The sequence below is a fragment of the Vipera berus genome, assembly GCF_964194415.1.
Source record: "Vipera berus genome assembly, chromosome: 5".
NCBI classification, from domain to species: domain Eukaryota; kingdom Metazoa; phylum Chordata; class Lepidosauria; order Squamata; family Viperidae; genus Vipera; species Vipera berus.
Window position 1 is genome coordinate 16,377,041 of NC_138207.1, and position 20,387 is coordinate 16,397,427.

At 38.3% G+C, this 20,387-nt stretch overlaps 1 protein-coding gene across 1 annotated transcript in view; it reads right to left on the reverse strand.

The window, feature by feature from the left end:
* The window catches only part of FNDC3B (fibronectin type III domain containing 3B), a 314,399-nt gene that overhangs the window by 215,990 nt on the left and 78,022 nt on the right, over positions 1-20,387 (reverse strand). Inside the window, exons 2-3 of the mRNA XM_081329788.1 lie at positions 19,046-19,184; positions 4,803-4,878 (exon numbers count right to left, since the gene is read on the reverse strand). Of these exons, the coding sequence (XP_081185914.1) occupies positions 4,803-4,878; positions 19,046-19,156 (187 nt within the window). The 5' untranslated portion in view covers positions 19,157-19,184. The remainder of the gene's footprint in view (positions 1-4,802; positions 4,879-19,045; positions 19,185-20,387) is intronic.

Genomic DNA, 20,387 nt, shown 5'->3' on the forward strand with positions numbered 1-20,387 from the left:
GCTCCCACAGAGAGGGCCTCCTCAGAATGCCGATTGGTGACCCCCAGGGGGAGAGCGTTCTCTGTGGGCGCGCCAGACCTTTGGAACAGCTTACCGGTTGAGCTCCGGACGGCCCCCGACCTTCGCTCCTTCCGGCGCAATCTTAAAACATTCTTTTTCGAACAAGCTGGCCTGGTCTGACGGGATGGGGTTGGGTTTTTAAAATTAGTTTTTAACTTAATATGTATTGATTTTAAGGGCATGATGTTTAATTGGTTTTTAATGGTTTTTTAATTTTTGTATCTGATTTTTATTGTGTATTGCCCTGTTCACCGCCCTGAGTCCTTCGGGAGAAGGGCGGTATAGAAATCAAATTATTAAATTAAATTAAATTAATTAAATTTTTAGAGGAAAAAAAGCTGTTTCTCATTTGAGTTGGGAGATTAAGAGTATTGTAGTTACAGGTAGTCTTCAACTTATGACCACAACTGAGTCCAACATTTATGTTGCTAAGTGAGAAATGTGTTGAGTTTTGTCCCATTTTACAACTTGTCCCATTTGTTAAGTGAATCACTTCAGTTGTTAAATTAGTAACATGGTTGTTAAGTGACTCTGGCTTCCCCATTGACTTTGCTTGTCAAAAGGCTGCAAAAAAGACCTGACCTGACCCTGGAACACTGCAACCGTCATAAATATGAGTCAAAATATGAATTTGGAGCACATGATCGTGGGGATGCTGCAATGGTTGTAAGTATGAAAAATGTTCATAAGTCACTTTTTTCAGTGCCATTGTAACTTTGAAAGGTCACTAAACGAACTGTTGTAAGTCAAGGACTACCTGTATTGTCTTGATTTTACTGGACAAAAATGGTATATGATTTATAGCATTTGCATCCACCGGCCACTGACTAGTTCCAGTACTAGGTTTAAAAGAAAGATTTGCTCTATGACAGCCAGAAAGATGGAAGGTAACAAGCTAAAAGGCAACTCTTTGTGCCTATATTTCAAAATGCTCTTTCCTTTCTTCATCAAGGGACTGAGTGTTAAAGCAGAGCCCAGAGCATTAACACAAATGCTTTTCATTAAAAGTCAATCAACACTGCAGCAAGGCTACCAACTGAGATTAGGAATTGACTGATCAGAGCATGTCACCAGCTTTCAAGACTGAGAACTAAAAACAAGTACAGAGAAAGACTCAATAAAAACAGGCGATACAGGAGCCTCCTAATCTTAAACACATGTTCATGAATAGAAGCTGTATGCACAACATGATCGTTTTTTCAAAAAAAGGAAAATTAGGGCTACCAATAGAGGCAGAACTTGGAATGAAAGACATGTATTTGTACAGAATGAGAATAGTCGCCATGGTGCCAGCGTGCCTACAGATTATCCATAAAGCTCACCCAATTGCTGCCTTTTAAAAAGTATATATTTTTAATTAAACAATAACCATACGAGAAAGAACCTTGCTGCGAATCACCAGCTTCACGCCCCTTAATGATTCTGGGCCTCACCAAAACAGCACAAACAATATTAGCCAATAAAATTAAAATGTGGGTAGTTCTGCCTGCCCTAGAGCTTTTTGGGGAAGGCTCATAAAAAGACAAAAGGGAAGGGGTAGGAAGGAGAGGGAGTAGCAGCACCACACCTACTTGCCTGTTGTTAAGTAAGTATTTGGGGCGGTAAAAGCGCTGTTGTGGTAGATGTGGCTACATTGTCAAATATAGAAGAGACCAGTTCAGGGTTAGTTCTTAATGCTTTCTGGTTATTTTGGAGTTGTTTTGAGGAACTCATCTCTTCCAGTAGCCAACATCCAAGTGATCAAGGATCAGCACCAGACAAACAATAAAGCCGAATATATATATATATATATATATATATATAAAAACAGGAAACAAACCCTACACTCATTCACTGGGATGACATTATTTAAATGTCTGTAAACAAATAACCAAATAACCAGACTTCCACAGAATAGTAGTGGTGTGGTGACTGCCCAAAAAGGTTGCATAGCCTTGAGGCAAAAGCTGTAATACCACACCTATGTGGTCCACCTTCATTGTTCTGTTGTTATGTACATTTCCAGATGGCTGTTACACAGCTGGACACTAAAGATGGAAAAATAATTGCTTAGAAAAAAGATTTAGATCTTGGCAGCATCTGAAGAACACTCTGATAGGATCAGAGCAACAGAGTCAAAAGACAGGAAAGGCATTTCAGTGGAAGCTTAGATAGAACTGGATTGTCTTTCAATTTATGGTTTTCAAGAAGAGGTTCAGCAGTCATCTAACAGAACTGACCCAACCAATACAATTATTTTCTGAACCCACGTACAAAGCCTCAATCACAAGTTTCCTTGAAAAGACACACAAATAGTTTCTAGGACTATTGCTTCTTCTGAACTAGACAGGTATGAATAGGTTAGTCATAAGCACTAGTCATCTTCATTAGTTCCTTTTTCGCTTTTCCTATAAATAAATGAAAAAAGCAAAGCAAAACCATAAATCATTTCATGAAATTATACTATTGGAGGGTCATGAGTGAATTGCTCCTTTTATAATATGGAGCCCCAATGAATACTTTTCTTGCTTTCATGATCACCGGCTTCAAGCAGGGAAAAAAAGAATGTGAGAAAAAAATGTAGCCATCGGACAGATTTATTTACCATGAATGATTCACACATAGTATGCATGACTGCGGGCGTCACCTCTCCCAGAACCTGGCAATGTTACAGGGAGCAATTTCTCCTCCCACCCCCAAGCCTCAGCTTAACTTGAAGAGTTTCTGCATTATAATAAGCCATACAAATGTGCTTTTCTTTCAACATTAAGCATGAATTATATATTGACCAAACATCTTTCATGTGGCCAAAGCAAGGAAAATACAACTTGACATTTATTTTTTTGGCTTTCCGTGTCACTTTCAAGGACAAAACCCAAGTTGTACTAGAAGTAAAACTCTGCCAAGTCCTAGAATTCTATACTGTCCTAAAAGTGTGAATCTGAAGTTGTGTTTTAAAACTTTGCCTAAATTATATGCTCCCTAGGTGGTCTAAGGTAAGGTCTCTTCTTTAAGTTTCAGCCATTACTTACCCTATAGAAAACAGAGTAAGCAGTGTTTCTACTTGAGTACATTTTTTTACCCTATGTTTCACCTAAGGAATTTAGGGCTGTACATATCATTTCAACTTCCTGATCCCTTTTATCCCCACAACAATTTTGTGAGATAAGTTAAAGCTGACAGCAATTAATCCCAAGTTATAAATTGCATGGATGACTGGAGAATTGAAATGTGAATTCTCTGTCCAATACTTTATCCATATAGAGTTCACTGGGTGAGCTCACACATTGCCTTAAACCAAAGCTTATGGAACTAAGTCAAATTCGAGTGGGTTCATGTATCTTGCTACATCACAAATTGAGGGTAAACATCTTCTGAACAAAGGGCCATCTTGCTTCCAATGTGGGTCGGACTACTTTAAATTCACCTCCCTTGTTTTATAATAATTTATGAAGTGGGATTTTGTGTGTGTGTATGGATCATGAGATTTTGTTGATCATGGGAAAGAGGGAGGGAGGAAGGGCACACAGCCGGTCTCAGCTTTTTCTTTCATTCAGTTGAAGGTACATTTTTTTTAAATAGAGACCAGGTAGTCATCTATCAGGGATTGAGTCAGAACTGAAGAAGCTTCTTGGATGAGAAGTGAACCATCTTCAAGGAAAAACAAAGGAAGTCTATTGCCTCTTGAAAAAGAACCTTTGGGTCATTTATCAGGGATAGTGTAGTTATTTCTAAAATGTGTAGGGAGTTGGACTTGATAACCTGTTAGATTCCTTCCCAATATGATTATTCAACAACAGTGGCACAGGATTCCTTTTCAGTATGATAGCTCCTTTATACAACTGGATAAAAAATTCTGCAGCCCATCACTAGACTAGGAACTAATGGCCCCTATCTACATTGCAGGACTTTTTCCTTATTTTGGAGGGGGATGCTTTTGGTGGGTTTGAAGGAATGAAATGAGAATAAAGTATCAATTTCAAGGAAGGAAGGAAGGAAGGAGGAAAATCAGCCTAGTATTTCGAAGGATGGAGGGATTCATTTTTTAAAAAGATATTTACAGTTTATGGTTTTTTTAATGAGCAACAAAAAGAGAAAAAAACCCACAAGGATGATGATGGAGAAACACACATAAAAAATGAAGGATGGAGGGATTCATGACTTCACTGGCAAATTAAACAGAAGGTGTTATCCTTTAAATCCTCCAAAACTCCAAGGTCTGAAAATGTAAACAAGGGCAGTATACACAACAGAAAATTCAAGATGATAGTAGCAAACAAAACTAAGAGAAAGTAAAAATGCTTCCAAACTCAAAAGTTAACCCCCTACATGATGTGTCAAAATCAGAAGTAGGTTATCCCCACAGATTTCTTTCTAGCCTCTGCCTGTAAAAATTCTGATTTCTATAAAAAAATGAACTCCTGTTATAGCGTAAATCTGTATCACTAAAGATCTTCTTGCCAAATGTCTTCCATTGCCCTAGGTATAACAATTTGTTGAATAGATGTCGGAAAATGATTTAAGCTATTGGGTTCAAAAGGAAAAGGTAAGGGTCAAAAAAATCTGTACCTGTATGAGCTGCAGATTATCCAGATGGTTTTTCAGCCCCTTGCTGAAAACCTTTAACATTTTGTATATTTGAGCTTTATGAACTTTCTTTAATTGAAGAGTCAATGTCATCAGGAATTCATTAACCATATCACAGATGAATAATCAAGAAAATAAAGCATGAAATGAAATTTTTGTCCTATAAAATTCCTTACCTTGAATGCACTGAAGAGTTCCGTCTTCACCCCTTATGGTAAAAGTTTCACCTGGATTAACTTGAACAAAAATGACCTGCCCAGAAAAGAAGAGAAAGACTAACATGAAAACCTTCAAATCATTTCAGTTTAGCGGCACAGTTTACAGTACGACACAGAAAAGTTTTTTCAGAAAAAAAACACCAGGATAAATGGAATCCCAAACTATAATTACACAAGTCATAATTCTTTAAATTAAGCTATGTTTAAACCTATAATAGAAAAGCAAACATACAGTATTCTTTAAAAGGAGCCCAAATTTTCATTTGACATCTACCAAGGTCTACCTATAAAAGAGGCTCAAAGGGCAAACTCACTGAAGAATTTCCCCTTAAAGCAGAATATATTTTAATAAATCAAATTACAAACCTGCTGTTCCAAGCCCAAATTGCTCATGATCTAATTGCTCATAAATGTAAATCCCAGCAAGAAGCCAGGAAAACAATGGTGCTGGTTAAATAATCATCATCAACAACAACAACAAAAGTGCTGATCTGGCTATATACAACTGTGACCATATAACCAAATAATTTCTGAAACCAGCTTCATTACAGAATTAGACTAAAAGATCACTATTTCTTTGGCCATTTTAGTTTGTACTAAACTAGTTTGAACTATTTATTTGTAGTTCTTCATTTTATTGTCAGTGTCATTGTTTCATAGTATATCACAGCATTCAGTTGCCTAAGAAACTCGACTTGCTTATGCACCAGCTCCAGTGAGTGAAGACACACAAATGTTTTTAAAAAAATAAAATAAAATTTATTCCAGATGAGTTGCCTTAAAAGTAGAAACTGCATATTTCCCTCTTCAAAGTCACGTTCCTACAAACCATTATAGAGAGACAAGATTCACTGAACATAGTGGGACGTACTGCAGACTGGAACAGAGCAGCAATCTTATCATCCCACAAAATAAATTAATCATCCTCACAGGGGTGCATTCCAACTGAAGGGGTCTTTGTAAGCTATCAACGTATTAGAACAAAAAGAGGAAGGAGACTGAAAAAAAGTACATCATGCCAGAGAAAAGACAAAACATTATGAATTATTTAGGAAAGGCATTAAAAAGAAGACAAGGATAAATACCACTCTATCATCCTACAATTCACCCACATCTGGGGTGCTCATTAGGGGAATGGAGGCTAAAACATATAAAGAACCGTTGTTGGAAATGGGTATGTCTAGTTTAATGACTAGGGATGATGATATGATAGCAGTGTTCCAATATCTGAGGGGCTGCCTCAAAGAAGACGAGGTCAACTTATTCTCCAAAGCACCTGAAGGCAGGACAGGAAGCAACGGATGGAAACTGATTGAGGAGAGAAGCAACCTAGAACTAAGGAGAAATTTTCTGACAGTTAGAACAATTAATCTGTGGAATGACTTGCCTCTAGAAGTTGGAAGTTTTTAAGAAAAGACTGGACAGCCATTTGTCTGAAATGGTATAGGGCAGACATGTCAAACACAAGGCCCGGGGGCCGGATCCGGCCCACAAAATGGTTTCATGCGGCCCGCGAAGCCATCCTGGAAACAGTGACGGAACGGCCCCCACTGCCTTGGCCCTGGCCCAGAGACCCTCCTTCTGCCAGAGACCCTCAGATCTGACCCACTCCTACCCGGGCCCCCATAGGCACCCTTGATGCAAACGATGTAGAGCTGGCCACGCCCACCCAGTAGGCCATTTGCACTCTAGCCACGCCCACCCAGTAGGCCACACCCACCCTGGCCATACCCACCCGGCCCTCTGAAGGCAACCGCAATGCTGATGCGGCCCTCAATGAAATTGAGTTTGACACCCCTATAGGGTTTCCTGCCTGAGCAGAGTGTTGGATTAGATGACTTCCAAGATCCCTTCCAACTTTGTTATTCTGTTTTATTATTATATCAGCAAGATGGAGAGTAAGAGAAAAGATCAAGTAGTTTTCTCCCCTACGGTGAAAAATATTTAATAGTTGGGATTTTCTTGTTTAAGGGGAAAATAATGGAGTAGAACATCATTTGGAACTGCCCACTGTCCCTCTTGTCCAAGAAGCCTAGAATGAAGAGTAAATCATGTTTTTCTCCTCTATTTAATTCTCACAAAGGCTCTGTTAAGACAATGATTGACCCAATTTTTTTAAAAAAAGTAGAAATTTCAATCTGGATTTTCTTAACCCAACTTTCTGACTATAATGCCACATAGCAAAGTAAAAAGCACCTTGAGATACACATTGCTTCAATCAATGCGTCTGGATCATAGTAGAGCCAAACTTCACACAAATAAGCATTCTGAAACAAGTCCACAGCTGATACCATTTATTGCCATGGGCATTCTAAGGGATGAAGCTCAAATACTTTGGCCACCTAATGAGAAAAGAGGACTCATTGGAAAAGAGCCTGAAGTTGGGAAAGATTGAAGGCAAAATGAGAAGGGGGCAGTAGAGGATGAGATGGTTAGACAGTGTCATCAAAGTAATGAATATGAATATGAATATTTCCAAAAGCCATTTCTTAACTTCTGCAACAATATCACTTTTTCAAGTTCTTTTGGCCATTCCTAATGCAGGATACAAGTTTTTCTTCTGGATACTCTTAGCCATGATAGCCATATACAATGTCTAGTAGTCCTTACTGGTTGAGGCAAAAAGAGGATGAAAAAAAATATGACCAAGTGACATCTACCAATAATGCTTGCAATGATGTCTGCGACTGGTGGCAGCATTTTGAAGCTGTCTAGCTCTTCAGAAGCTCTTTTATTTTAAATCCTTTAACATGAATTGTACACCTGCACGAATTGATACTCATAAGCACACTACCTCTGATTTTGGAGCTAGCATCTAGTCAATATGATTAGCAGTTACAGTTTGTTTTACCTTCCATGAATTTATCTAATGCCTCCTTACAGCCATTATTACATCCTGTGATCACTAAACCATGCCTTGCATGAAAAAGGAATTCCCTTTGCCTGTTCTGAATCTGTCATCATGCCAATTTTTGGATGATTATCCAGATTCTAGCTGGATGGAATTTATTTTCTCACAATGAGATTAATGTTAGAAATCTCCATAGTCCTGCTCACCCTCCTTTCCTTTAATTTAAAAAGGCCTAAGTGCAGCCTTTTCACATATGTTGTTAGTCCCCAAATCAACACAGCTAGAAATATATAGCTAACATAAACATTAGTTTTACTCCTACCTCCCTTGTGTCCAATTTTAGACAATAACTTCAGGAAAAGAACTCGCCTTTTTTCTTGTTGGGAAGTAAAGTACAATGGATATTGACAATAAGACATATAATGAAAAGTTACAGGAAAAGCAAAATTAATTCAAGAAACATAAGGGATGATTGCTGGCAGATGATATTAGGTGGAAGAGTCTGGGGACTTAACATATACCAGCATCATGCTTCAGTTCCTGATAAATAAGTTGGGCAAGAATCGGCTGTAGGAACATCTGCACCAACTCTTCAATGCTTCATCCCAGTTCACAGTGCCTGAAAAGCATCCTTTAGTTGATTTCAAGATGGAATTGGAAAGGAGGGAAGTACATATTAAAACATAACTATCTCTACTATACCCATAGGGGAAAAATAACATCAGTCATGTACATTGCTCCCTGATTCGGCAATGGTGGAAAAACATTTGGGGAAGTAAGCTGCTTTCACAATGGTCATTTTTTTCCCCATCACACATAAAGTATTGTGGTTTTTTTATTATTATTAAATTTCTATACCAACCAACTCAGCTGTGACCCTGGCAGTTTACAACAGCATAAAAAAAGCATACACAAATTAAAAAAACCTGAAAGGATCATATCCTAAAAATTACAGTGACCAAGCTAAGAATCATGCAGAATTATTTAGGTAGCTTTGAGAATGAAAGTGTGATACTCCCTGGCCTCTTGAAGGAACACAGGCTTAAGGTTAATTTTGTTAAACAAAAAAAATTAATTTAATTAAAAAGAAGTTCAAAGTTTAGCCTAATCTGAACCACCAAGAAAGGAAACCACATAGAGTGAGCCACAGATGGTCTAACACAGGGGTAGGCAACCTTGGCTCTTTTATGACTCATGGACTTCAACTCCCAGAATTCCTGAGCCAGCTCGCTCAGGAATTCTGGGAGTTGAAGTCCACGAGTCATAAAAGAGCCAAGGTTGCATACCCCTGTCTAACAGGTCAGGAGCAAGCTAGATTCTCAGCAGATGAAACTTGTAAAAGAATGGGACAGATAACGCACCTGGAAAGGCAATCATTTAATTTCTGTTTTTTTTCCTTTTTAAATCAAACTCATGAAAAGGAAAAGCACTGCTCTTCTCCCAGAATTCTCAGAGCAAAATGTCAAATACACACAATAAGTCCCAATTTTAGAGTCTGGCATTCCCCCTTCAAAGCATTGGCCAGTTAACATTAATCCATCAATAAAATAGGTACAGTAGAAAATTGAGATAAATACATGTATTGCATATCTCTCTAGATCCTTAAAAAATATTTGCCTGTTTTCTGATTTTACCTGAGAAATGGAACAAGGGACAGAGACTTCTTAAAAGTGTCCATCTGGAAAGGAGATCTTAGAAACACTTACCGTACTCTACTTTATTGCATGCCCAACAGTTTGACACTATTCCCAGCAACATTTTTAAAAAAATGTCCCTTCACTCATAGATTTTACAATTGTATTACAGGTGGTCTTCTACTTACAGCCAATTGCTTAGCGACCATTTGAAGATATGAAGGACCTCCCCAGGGTATTTATGACTTGGATTTGAAGTTCTGACGGCTTCCCCCCATGGTCATGTGATCACATTTTGAGTGCTCAGCAACTGCCCCCATTACAGTCATGTGTAATGTCCATGGTCACATGACCACAATTTACATATTTTGCCAGAAAATGTCAGCTTTCAGCAAAAACGTCTGGTTTCCAGGAAGGAAAAAAACACACATTGGAAACAATGGTTTCACATAATGACCTCTGCAAAAAGGTCATAAAATCAGGCATGATCATTTGGTGACTCCTTAATAATTGGCATGACTTACCACCATAATTCCAAGTTCAGTTATGGTCATAAGTCAGCTCCATGACTCAAGGTAGACCCGAACTGGTAATTCCTTCAATGTCTTAACCACTATACTGCTTTGAGGAAATATTTTAATATGTCCGCCCCTCAATTCTAATACACGGGGTACTGCAATCTCCTCCAACATACATCATCATCACGATATTCTAATAAGGGGGGGAGCTTTTTTTATTGTACATCACTTACATTCTTAGTTGACTGAACTAAACAGATAATTTATTTCTCCTGACTTCCTTCCCTTTAAAAATTTTGAAACACATTTGGGATATGTAAGCTGTTCTAATAGATGTTTTACTATCTTTTAATTCCAGGGACCTTTACCAAATTGTCAAAGCAAAGAACCCTTTTCAGGACTAGAAACAAAAAGTTTAGAAAGTTAAAAGAAAAATGTTAGAGATTATATTGGCTCTGAAATCACTATAATTCTGCTATAGCTTGCTATTAGGGCTAAATTATAAGTTTTAGGAAGAAAAAACGCCAACGTGGATTGCTGTGTTAGATCTGCAGCAAGGATTTGACAGGTTACTCATTAGAAGGCGCAGGGACAGCAAAGAGATCACAATTTGAATTCCAGGAAAGAGAAAAATACACTGATAAAAGGCAATCTATCTGCAATCTTAGTTCAATCAGCAGTTAGAGACATCTGTCTCGCAGACTGGAAAGGCCTATGAATTATTCACAAGGACCACTGTTTCCTTCAAATAAAGACAGAGCATGCAAAACAAAGTGCTAGAACCGAAAGATCAAGCTGAGCTTTGCTCTTTAAAGGCACATGTTCTTTAAGTTACGTGGCATTTCAATAACATTCAAACTATTGGACTTTCAGAAATTAAGCCCTGAAGTCTGCTTTCTAGAAATCAAAATTGACTCCACGCTGCCACCACTCCTTTGGCACAAGGCCACCTTTAATGTACAAATTCCACAAAGACTTCATTCCTTAAAGATGAGATGTATTATTCTTCCAGTGTTCGGGAACAGAACCAACATATGTGTTTCCTATCAAATTTTCTTGAAATGTTTTAGTATTTTAGCACTCTAAAAATGAGGAAAAATAGAGCAATATGTTTCTCTGTATTTTAGATTGAATAGATTGAAATTTAAGGATTGAATCAATCTGGTATTGATATTATACGGATCTTTTTTCTTTTAGTTGCCTTTCTCTCCATATGCTTACTTTATTTAATCAATATTTGCTTTGCTTTTTCAATAAATATTAAATATATGTAAACTGTACCAAAGCTTACATCTGTCTAGTGCAGAGGTTCCCAACCAGGGGGTGCAAGATGATGTTCCAGGGGGTGCGAAAACTTGGGTTTTCAAAATTATAGTGTATATGCATAATTCGTTGCCATTATTTCAAACTTTTGTAAGGGGTGCGAGAATATATCAGAAGCATTCTAGGGGTGCAGGGTATAGAAAAGGTTGGGAACCACTGGTCTAGTGGTATCACATGATCTTGAAACTTTGGCTTACTACTAACTTACTTATATAGGAAATGCACTTTGCCTGAGATTAAAAGTGCTCCTGGAAGAGGTTAGTTACTCCTGGCACCAGTGGTGGAAAAGAAGGAATTTTTTTTGCCTTTTCAAAGTGTTTACATCTTCCATGATTCAGGCCTGCTGAGTTACTATAGCAACCAGACAATAATCTAGTGTCACCTCAAAACACTGGACCAGCTTCAGCATCTTAATGCTCAATTTCCTCTGACAAAAGATGCAAAAAAATTATCATCCTTCCAAAGTGCTGCAGTGATAGCCAGGTTTCATCAAAAAAATAGCTTCTTTGTTTCACTGGGACGTAAAAAAGATACTGGTAAATTCAGCGATACCTCTCTCTTACGATTACTAAAATCTATTCATATATGCATTTTTGTAGAAGCTTATAAACATAACTTTACATTTCCAAGCTGTATTGGAATTGTGTCTGCCATCATGTTGTCCATGTTGGGTAAGAATTCTGGGAGTTGTAGTCTTGGCAAACCTGAGGACCTCACAACGAGAAACAATGCTTCAAATCTGATTTCAAATGAAAGGAGTATTGCCCACATTTGTATAAAACAGCCATGGTGATACAGTGGTTAGAATGCAGTATTGTAAGCTAGTTCTGCCGACTGCCAAGAGTTTGATCCTTACTGACTCAGCCTTCTACCCTTCCAAGGTTGGTAAAATGAGCACCCAGATTTGGGGGGGGGCAATATGCTGACTCTGTAAACCACTTAGAGAGGGCTGTAAAGCATTATGAAGTGATATACAAGTCTAAGTGCTATTGCTAATATACTGAAGAATCATGGCTTACTCTTCATATACTTTTGGTAACAATGATAACCACAAAATATAAAATCCTGCAAATAACAGTAGAAAACAATACATGCTTGGATGTAATCTCAACCATCGTAACACCACTTGAACACTATTAAGCATTGACCAAATCATCATCTGTTAATTGCAGAAAGCAGCTTTATTTGGAACACTTTACATCCTGCGATGATACCGTTAATATTATTAAATAACATATGCCTATACCAGGTCCTTGGAAGGCTTGATAGGTGGGCAAAAATGCCCAATCCAGTTTAAATATCTGGCTGACTGTGCAACCAACCATAAAAATTATAATAAAGGTATGTTTCGTGAACCTGAACACACTTCATATTCATTCTTTCAAGGCTTCCCTTCCATAGAGAATGGTTTACCAGACACAAGGAAAACATAGAACAGAAGGCTAAGAGGAATCATCATAGCCTAGTCTTCTGACCCACCAAGGTGTATCATGAGGAAGAGAAGGTAGGTTTATTCTTCTTAATATCTGATGGTAAGACAAGAACAATGAGTGGAAGCATTACACTCTAAGAGTTCCAAACTTGATCTCAGGAGGAATTTCCTCACTGTGAGTGCTTACTAAGCAATGCCTCTTGAAGATGTGGTTGCTCCATCACTGGAGGTTGTCAAGAAAAGACTGAACAGCCATTTGTTCAGAATGGAATGAAGATTCCAACAATGGACAGGACGTTAGACTAAAAGACATCCAGATTCCTTTCAACCCTGTTATTCTATATCTACAACAAGCAGGTTGGGAAGGAGTCGAAATTCGTAAGATTATGGTCAAAAATTGTACATACACAATTCTGGCTAAGGAACCTGATCTAATTAAGGAGCAGTACAGAAACTGGATGAGTCAGAATCTAATTCCACCTTTAATGCTGGTTCTGATGGTGTTGTCAAATGAACAAAACCCTCAGTCACAGAAACATCAGGATCTAACTAACATAGCTTCCAAATCAAGACGTATGAAGATTAATCAAGCAAAGTCTAAATCTTGAATGCATTCTTATTCACCCTTCAATTCTATGGAATCTATTGCCTTATCCTATTATTGTATTTCCTGCTTTTCTGCTATATTCCACAGCAAAAGGATGCATCCATCCTCAGCCATTAAAACTACTTTTCTCTAATAATGGATCTGTGGAAGTCATGCTGTCCCCAACTGAACGTAAATTGCATCTTCAAGACTAATGGTCCTTTGCAGACCTGTCTCCATAAATGTATCCGATTTTGAAATCATCCAAGTTAGTAGCCATAACTAAATCTTACAGTGTGTTCTGTATTTGAGTAAATGCTCTTTTGTTTGCTCTAAATTTCCTTTCAATAGCTTCATTGGATGATTCTTATATGTACGTTTCAAAAGAGAAAGTGAAACTTCTCCATTTTTCCCCACATTACTTAGGATATAAAGTAGGTGGATTGCCTCGGTAGAGGTAAGTTGAAAAGCACATGTGATGCATGACAAGTTCAGCCTGTATCACAGGAACTGATAAGCAAAACTAAATGGTGACATATAAAAACAAAGGCATATGAATGGAGGAACATCTGGGAGAAAAAAACTATGAGACTTCATTATGAGAACCTCACGTATAAGCCTTGTTCATTGCACAGAGAGGAAAAATTAAAAAAATTATCCTCCTATCAGCAAGCCATTATTTTCCCTCTTGTCTCAATTAAGTTATTTTTTGGCAGCATGGAACAAAAATCTGGTATGAGCTGATTTCATGCAAGTTGGACATTTATGCATACATGAAAGTTGCAAGCAAGTCTTATATGGCTTGCCACAGCATGCTTCTCAAGTCTGTTTTCAGAATATAATCACATGCTTGATGCTCTTAAAAGGGGGGAAAACTATTTTTGTGCAGGCTTCTCTTTGCCTGTTCCCACTTTTGGGTTGTTTCCACCAAGACCTGTTTCTTTAAGAGAGGAATCTGCAGATAATTTCTATCTTTAGATTTCCTTCTCAGGAACTTTCTAAAAATTCAGATTGTGCAAATTCTGCCAGTCTGCCGGAAAACACCACTTTTCTCAAAAAGCAAAAGTCATCATTTCTAAGCAGAAATATGATGCTAAGAACATAATTTTGCTCCAAAAGTATAATCAGGCAACCCACAATCCTGATTATGGAATTTTTCCTGCTGCTTTCCTCAAAGGAAAGGATAAAACACAACTACAACAATAAAGATTCTTCATAAAAGACCTGCCATGCTTAACCAGCCTATGAAAGTATGTATATGGAGATTCTCAATCATCCAGTCATGGTTGTCCCAAAGCTGCTTTTCCAAAAGGCAACTGGACTTTATTGTGTTTTTTTCCTTGAAAACATTTCACTTCTCATCCAAGAAGCTTCTTCAGTTCTAACTGACTGGTGGGGAATGGAAGGATATATATTCTTTGCAGTCATCTGGTCATTACCCCCCGTAGATAGGGCTCGCAACTTGGGTGTCCTCCTAGATTCACAGCTCTCCTTGGAAGATCATATAGGAGCTGTGACTAGGGGGGCCTTCGCCCAGGTTCGCCTGGTGCGTCAGTTGCGGCCCTATCTAGACCAGGATGCCTTGCGCACAGTCACTCATGCACTCGTGACCTCCCGTTTGGACTACTGCAATGCTCTCTACATGGGGCTGCCCTTGAGGACTACTCGGAGGCTTCAGCTGGTGCAGAATGCAGCCGCGCGAGTGGTGGTGGGGGCTTCCCGATACTCCCATGTAACACCTCTACTCTGTGAGCTGCATTGGCTTCCAGTTGCCCTCCGGGTAAGATTCAAGGTGCTGGTTATGACCTATAAAGCCCTAAATGGCATGGGTCCAGGTTACTTACGGGAGCACCTGCTGCCGGCATCAACTTCCCTTCGTCCAGTGCGCTCCCACAGAGAGGGCCTCCTTAGGGTGCCGTCGGTCAAAGAGTGTCGACTGGTGGCCCCCAGGGGGAGGGCGTTCTCTGTGGGCGCGCCAGACCTTTGGAACCGTTTACCGGTGGAGCTCCGGATGGCTCCTGACCTTCGCTCCTTCCGACGTGACCTAAAAACATATTTATTTGAACAAGCCGGCCTGGTCTGATGGGTTTAGGGGTATTTTAACGCTATTGTATTAATTTATTGAATTGGGCTGTAGTATTTAATATTTTTTAATTTTTATATATTGTATTTTATTGTATTGCCCTGTACACCGCCCTGAGTCCTTCGGGAGAAGGGCGGTATAAAAATTAAATTAAATTAAAAATTAAAATTAAAATTAGCACTCTGACGGTTGGTTGTTAGCTCTTCAAGCAGACTCTCAGAGAGCTTACAAGGCATTTTGAAAATAAATACCCCCATTTGAGGTTGCTTTGCTTTGCAGCGTTCTTGTTAATTTTTAATATTTTTAAAAAATAAAGTTGGATATCAGGCTGTCTGCAAATACATCAGCAGCAACCGTGAATTAATGGGAGGTCTCAAGACCCAGTCACATCCTGACTCTACTGCCTTCTCAAGCAGTGAATTCACTGATTTTTTTTCCTAGAGGTGTTGGCCATTGGAGTTTGTCAGAATCAAAGTTAATCTAGAGATCTGAACTAAGACGTATATAAGTGACATATACGGTAGGTGTATTTCTTTCTTTTTCTGTTTTTTGAGGGTTAGAACCCCTGAATAATCAAGTGGAAGTGATTCAAAATGGATGAAGACAAACTAATTAAGCAGATACACAAACTGGGGCTACATCAGGTTGAAAGTATATATAAGAAAACAGAGTATTAGGTATTTACTCCTACTTAAAGCTGAGTCCATACTTCTGTCCTTTGTTCCTGTCCATTCTTATCATGAACAGTTTGGAGACTAATGTATTTTATTTAAGGAGAATGGGCAACTAAGAACCATATCAAGGCATATTCACAGAGAGCTTCCATACACATAGTGACTTTCAACAACTTTTAGAATGAATGAAAGAAACATAATTCTGAAAAATATACTTTTGGCCCATAGTGTTTCTTCTTCCAATTTAGTTACTTACTTTAAAGTGTGTATTTTGTGTGTTTTATGCCTTTTTAAAAGGCAGAAAGCTTGGGGGGGGGGGCGCAACGTAGTTTAAAAAATAGTACAAAGCATCTTGACACTAATGGACACCATGTTAAGGCTCCCCTCGCTGCCTAAATATACAGCAATTATGCTGTTAAATTTATTTATTTAATTTATATGCTGCCTATCTCACTACCCAAAGCAACTGTGTTAAAAAATTAACATTACATCTAAGCCTAGCTATTTGGCTAGAAACAAAATTTGCCAAGGAGGGCATTAAAGTATGCAACAACAATAGACACTGTCAAGCCAATAAGGCTCTGGCAGTTGCCCCCAAATACTATGGATGCTTAAATGTAGTTCATGATGGCTCCCCCCCCCGACACACACACACACATACACACACACACACCCCCCACTCCAGTTCATGCCATTAACTTAAGGGCCCTACAATAAAGGTATTATATGGATGAGGTTTTCAGCATACTTTCTTAGGAGTTGTTAAGTCTGAAACTGGTGAACGTTCTATTTGAAGCCTACTGGATCAGAACGACAGACTGATATGTGACTCATGCCATCTACTTGAAGAAGAAATAGCTACAAAGACCTGTTGTGTAAAAGTGCATCTTGTTTTATGGATATTTTGTAAAATAGGATTAGCAGCTTACTTCTCCCTCAACTATTCACGTACTAAGCTATCAGGAATCCTTTGGCTATATCTTACCATGCAGGACATAGAAGAAAGCAAAAAATAATAATAATTGGGGGGAAAACAACACCACAAGATAGCCCATTCTTCAGTGTTGTTTCTTCTCTGGCATCAAGACCCACATTTGTGATCACCATTCTCCACAAGAGAAAACGGGGGGGGGGGGGGGGGAGGAGAAGAAACACCATGAAACACATTTTCCAGCCTACACCCCCTCAGCTTTTCCTCCCACACCAATCACACAGGAATAAAATGGTTGCTACATACGCCTCTCTTTCAGAATTTTGTTAGTGCACCATGACATCAGTGTTGGAGATACAGCCAAGTTTAGAACTCCATCTGGGACAAATAACGCTGGGTTGGATTGTGCTGCCTTTTGTTTATACACAGCGACTGAGAATGTCTTGGTGGTAAGCAATCTTGCTCACAAGATTTATTTCTCAACTCTTCCAAAACCTTTTTTTTTACATCCTGGAAATACTTTCAGACTCATGTTAATTTTCAAAATGGTGAATTAAAATGGGCATTTCCCCCTTCTCTGTCTTCCTGCTTCATCTCCAAAAATAATTAGCCATTAAGATGAAACACTTTCTTAAAAACTAAAAAATCTTGTTGCAAACAAGGAAAATTAAAGGCCCATTCTTGCATTCTTTCCAGCTAAACTTTAATTGAAGAGATTCTAGAGTCCACCTGGGAATTTGACTAAGAATATCCTGAGCAGGTATGAATTATCTGGTTCCAAAACTTTGTAGATAGGGAATATACAAATATACAGATATTTATATACATGGCACACCAATAAAAATAGTTGCTGCTACTGCTTAGTGTTGCTGTGATTAGTTTTTCAATTTACAAAAAAAGTTTCATTCATACTTTTCATAAGAAGTTGGGTAATTACCATGCGAGCAGGAAATGATGAAGGAAGGAAGGAAGGAAGGAAGGAAGGAAGGAAGGAAGGAAGGAAGGAAGGAAGGAAGGAAGGAAGGTAAACAACAGTCCAAGTCATAACATCTAAAGTATTATTACACTAAAAAAAGACTGAAGAACATGCTACCTTTAAATGGACCAGTTTGAGTCTTATTCATGCCATGACTATATCAAAAATCTCAACAGCTTCTGAATTAGTTGATGATTCTGCAATCAACCAATATTCTGGGATTTTGAAGCTTGACTCAATGAATATGTCATCTTCCCCTGCACATGCGTGCTAGTCGTTTCCAACTCTAGGGGGCGGTGCTCATCTCCGTTTCAAAGCCGAAGAGCCAGCGCTTGTCTGAGGACATCTCCGTGGTCATGTGGCCAGCATGACTAGATGCCAAAGGCGCACGGAACGAGAACGAGAAATGAGAAATGACCATCTGCCATTGTCTAACTAGAAAATTACTTGTTTTTAGAGAGAAAATGTGATACAGATTACTTTAATTCCAGACACACCCATGCTTCACCCAATTTTTTAATTAGTTTTGTCCTCAGTGTTTATATCTCCCTAGACAAGTTGGCCATTTAGACTTTTGAGGAAACTCAACATGATGAATTCATTAGATAAATGGTAGTCTTCAAGGATGGGGACCAAATAGGCAAGATGGTAGTTGTGCTATTGAGATCAAAGCCTCACCCCTTTGCCACATATATAAAAGGGGTGGAATTTCAATTCAAGTCTCTTGGCTATGACACTTTCTGGGGAATCTTGCATTACATAGTCTTCAACCCTATCACAGAACAAAGTAAATTATTGAAAGGCATTAAAAATAATACTAAAGTTCTCTCTCTCGTCTTCCTCAAGAATTAGTTCCATTTTAAGCCCTGGTAGCACAGTGGTTAAAGTGCAGTATTGCAAGCAAACTCTGCCCACAGGAACGAGTTCGATCCTGACAAGGCTCAAAGTTGACTCAGCCTTCCATTCTTAACCAGATCAGTAAAATGAGGATCCAAATTGTTGGGGGCAATATGCAAATAATCCTTACATTGTAAATCACCCTGAAAGTATTGTATTTAGGTACATAAGCCTAAATACTATTATTTCTATTATACCATGGACCTTAATTCTAAGTAAACACACAAACCATCAGTGTACAAGTCACAAATAGCTGAAATACACATTCCAAGCCACCACTACCAGACTATACTGACCTGCTGTGTTCCATCTCCATTGACTAAGTGAGGCATCATGGCTACTTCCCCATTCAGCAGTGATGGCAACTCCAGTGGGATTTGGTCGGTCATCATCATTGTGACGTACATTCATGGAGAATTTTCCTCTACGGACTTCCTAAAAGAAATAAAATTTACCGTGGATAATGTGATTTTTCTTTTTCTTTCTTTTTCTTTACTTTAATGACAATCAACATGGTAGTCTCAGATGCAAAATGTACACAAGCTTTAACCAAGTCATAACCAAGAAATTAGTGTTCACAGAAACATTGGCAATAGTAACAGTTTGATTCAAGAAAGGCTCTTGGTCACAAAAATCTACTTCAGAGAAAACATATTGGTCCCAGACCAGTAGCATTCATCCAACACTGAAGCAGGAACTGGGTTGAAATTGTCAATATTACAAAATGGAGAAAATTATATAATGTTGGGTGCAGAATTACAGAACTAAATATTCTAGGGCTGTAGAATGGACTTAGATTTTTCTATATTTACATTTGGAAGCAACCAATCTTTTTCTAACAGAGTACAACAGGTATTTGTACTCAGTTAGAACAATTAACCAGTGAAACAACCTGCCTCCAGAGGTGGTGAATGCTCCAACACTGGAGGTTTTTAAGAAGAGACTGGACAGCCATTTGCCTGAAATGGTATAAGGTTTCCTGCCTGAGCAGGGGGTTGGACTAGATGACCTCCAAGGTCCCTTCCAACTTTATTATTATTATTATTATTATTATTATTATTATTATTATTATTATTATTATTATTATCATCATCATCATCATCATCATCATTATTATTATTATTATTATTTCCATATGATAAAGTCAAATTCACACAAACTATCAAATGCCGATAAAAAGACTGCTATCATTTTACATACATATTCCATCCATAATTCTCCACTTTTTATGAGTACCAAGAAATAACTGATTCTATCTAGATATACCCTTATTTTGCTCAGACAAGACTTTGCTTTAAATTATGGGTTTTGTTTTTAATATTTAAGAATTATTTTACTTTTGACATGCTGAAAGATTAATTCTAGGGGTTGGCGTGGAAACACATGTTTCTATTATTTACCTATAGCTTAGAAAAATACATATGGCACTTTCTCACAGCAACTTCAAGAGTATTTCGGCCTGTTATCATAACCCGTCAATCATTGCAAAGCCCCTCATAAATACAGGCCTCTTTCATCTGAACAGTCAGTCACTCAAAATCAGTGGTATTCCCTATTCACCTCAAGCACACTTATAAAAGTTTGTTAAGGAGACTCTAAGACAGACATGTCAAACACAAGGCCTGGGGGCCAGATCCG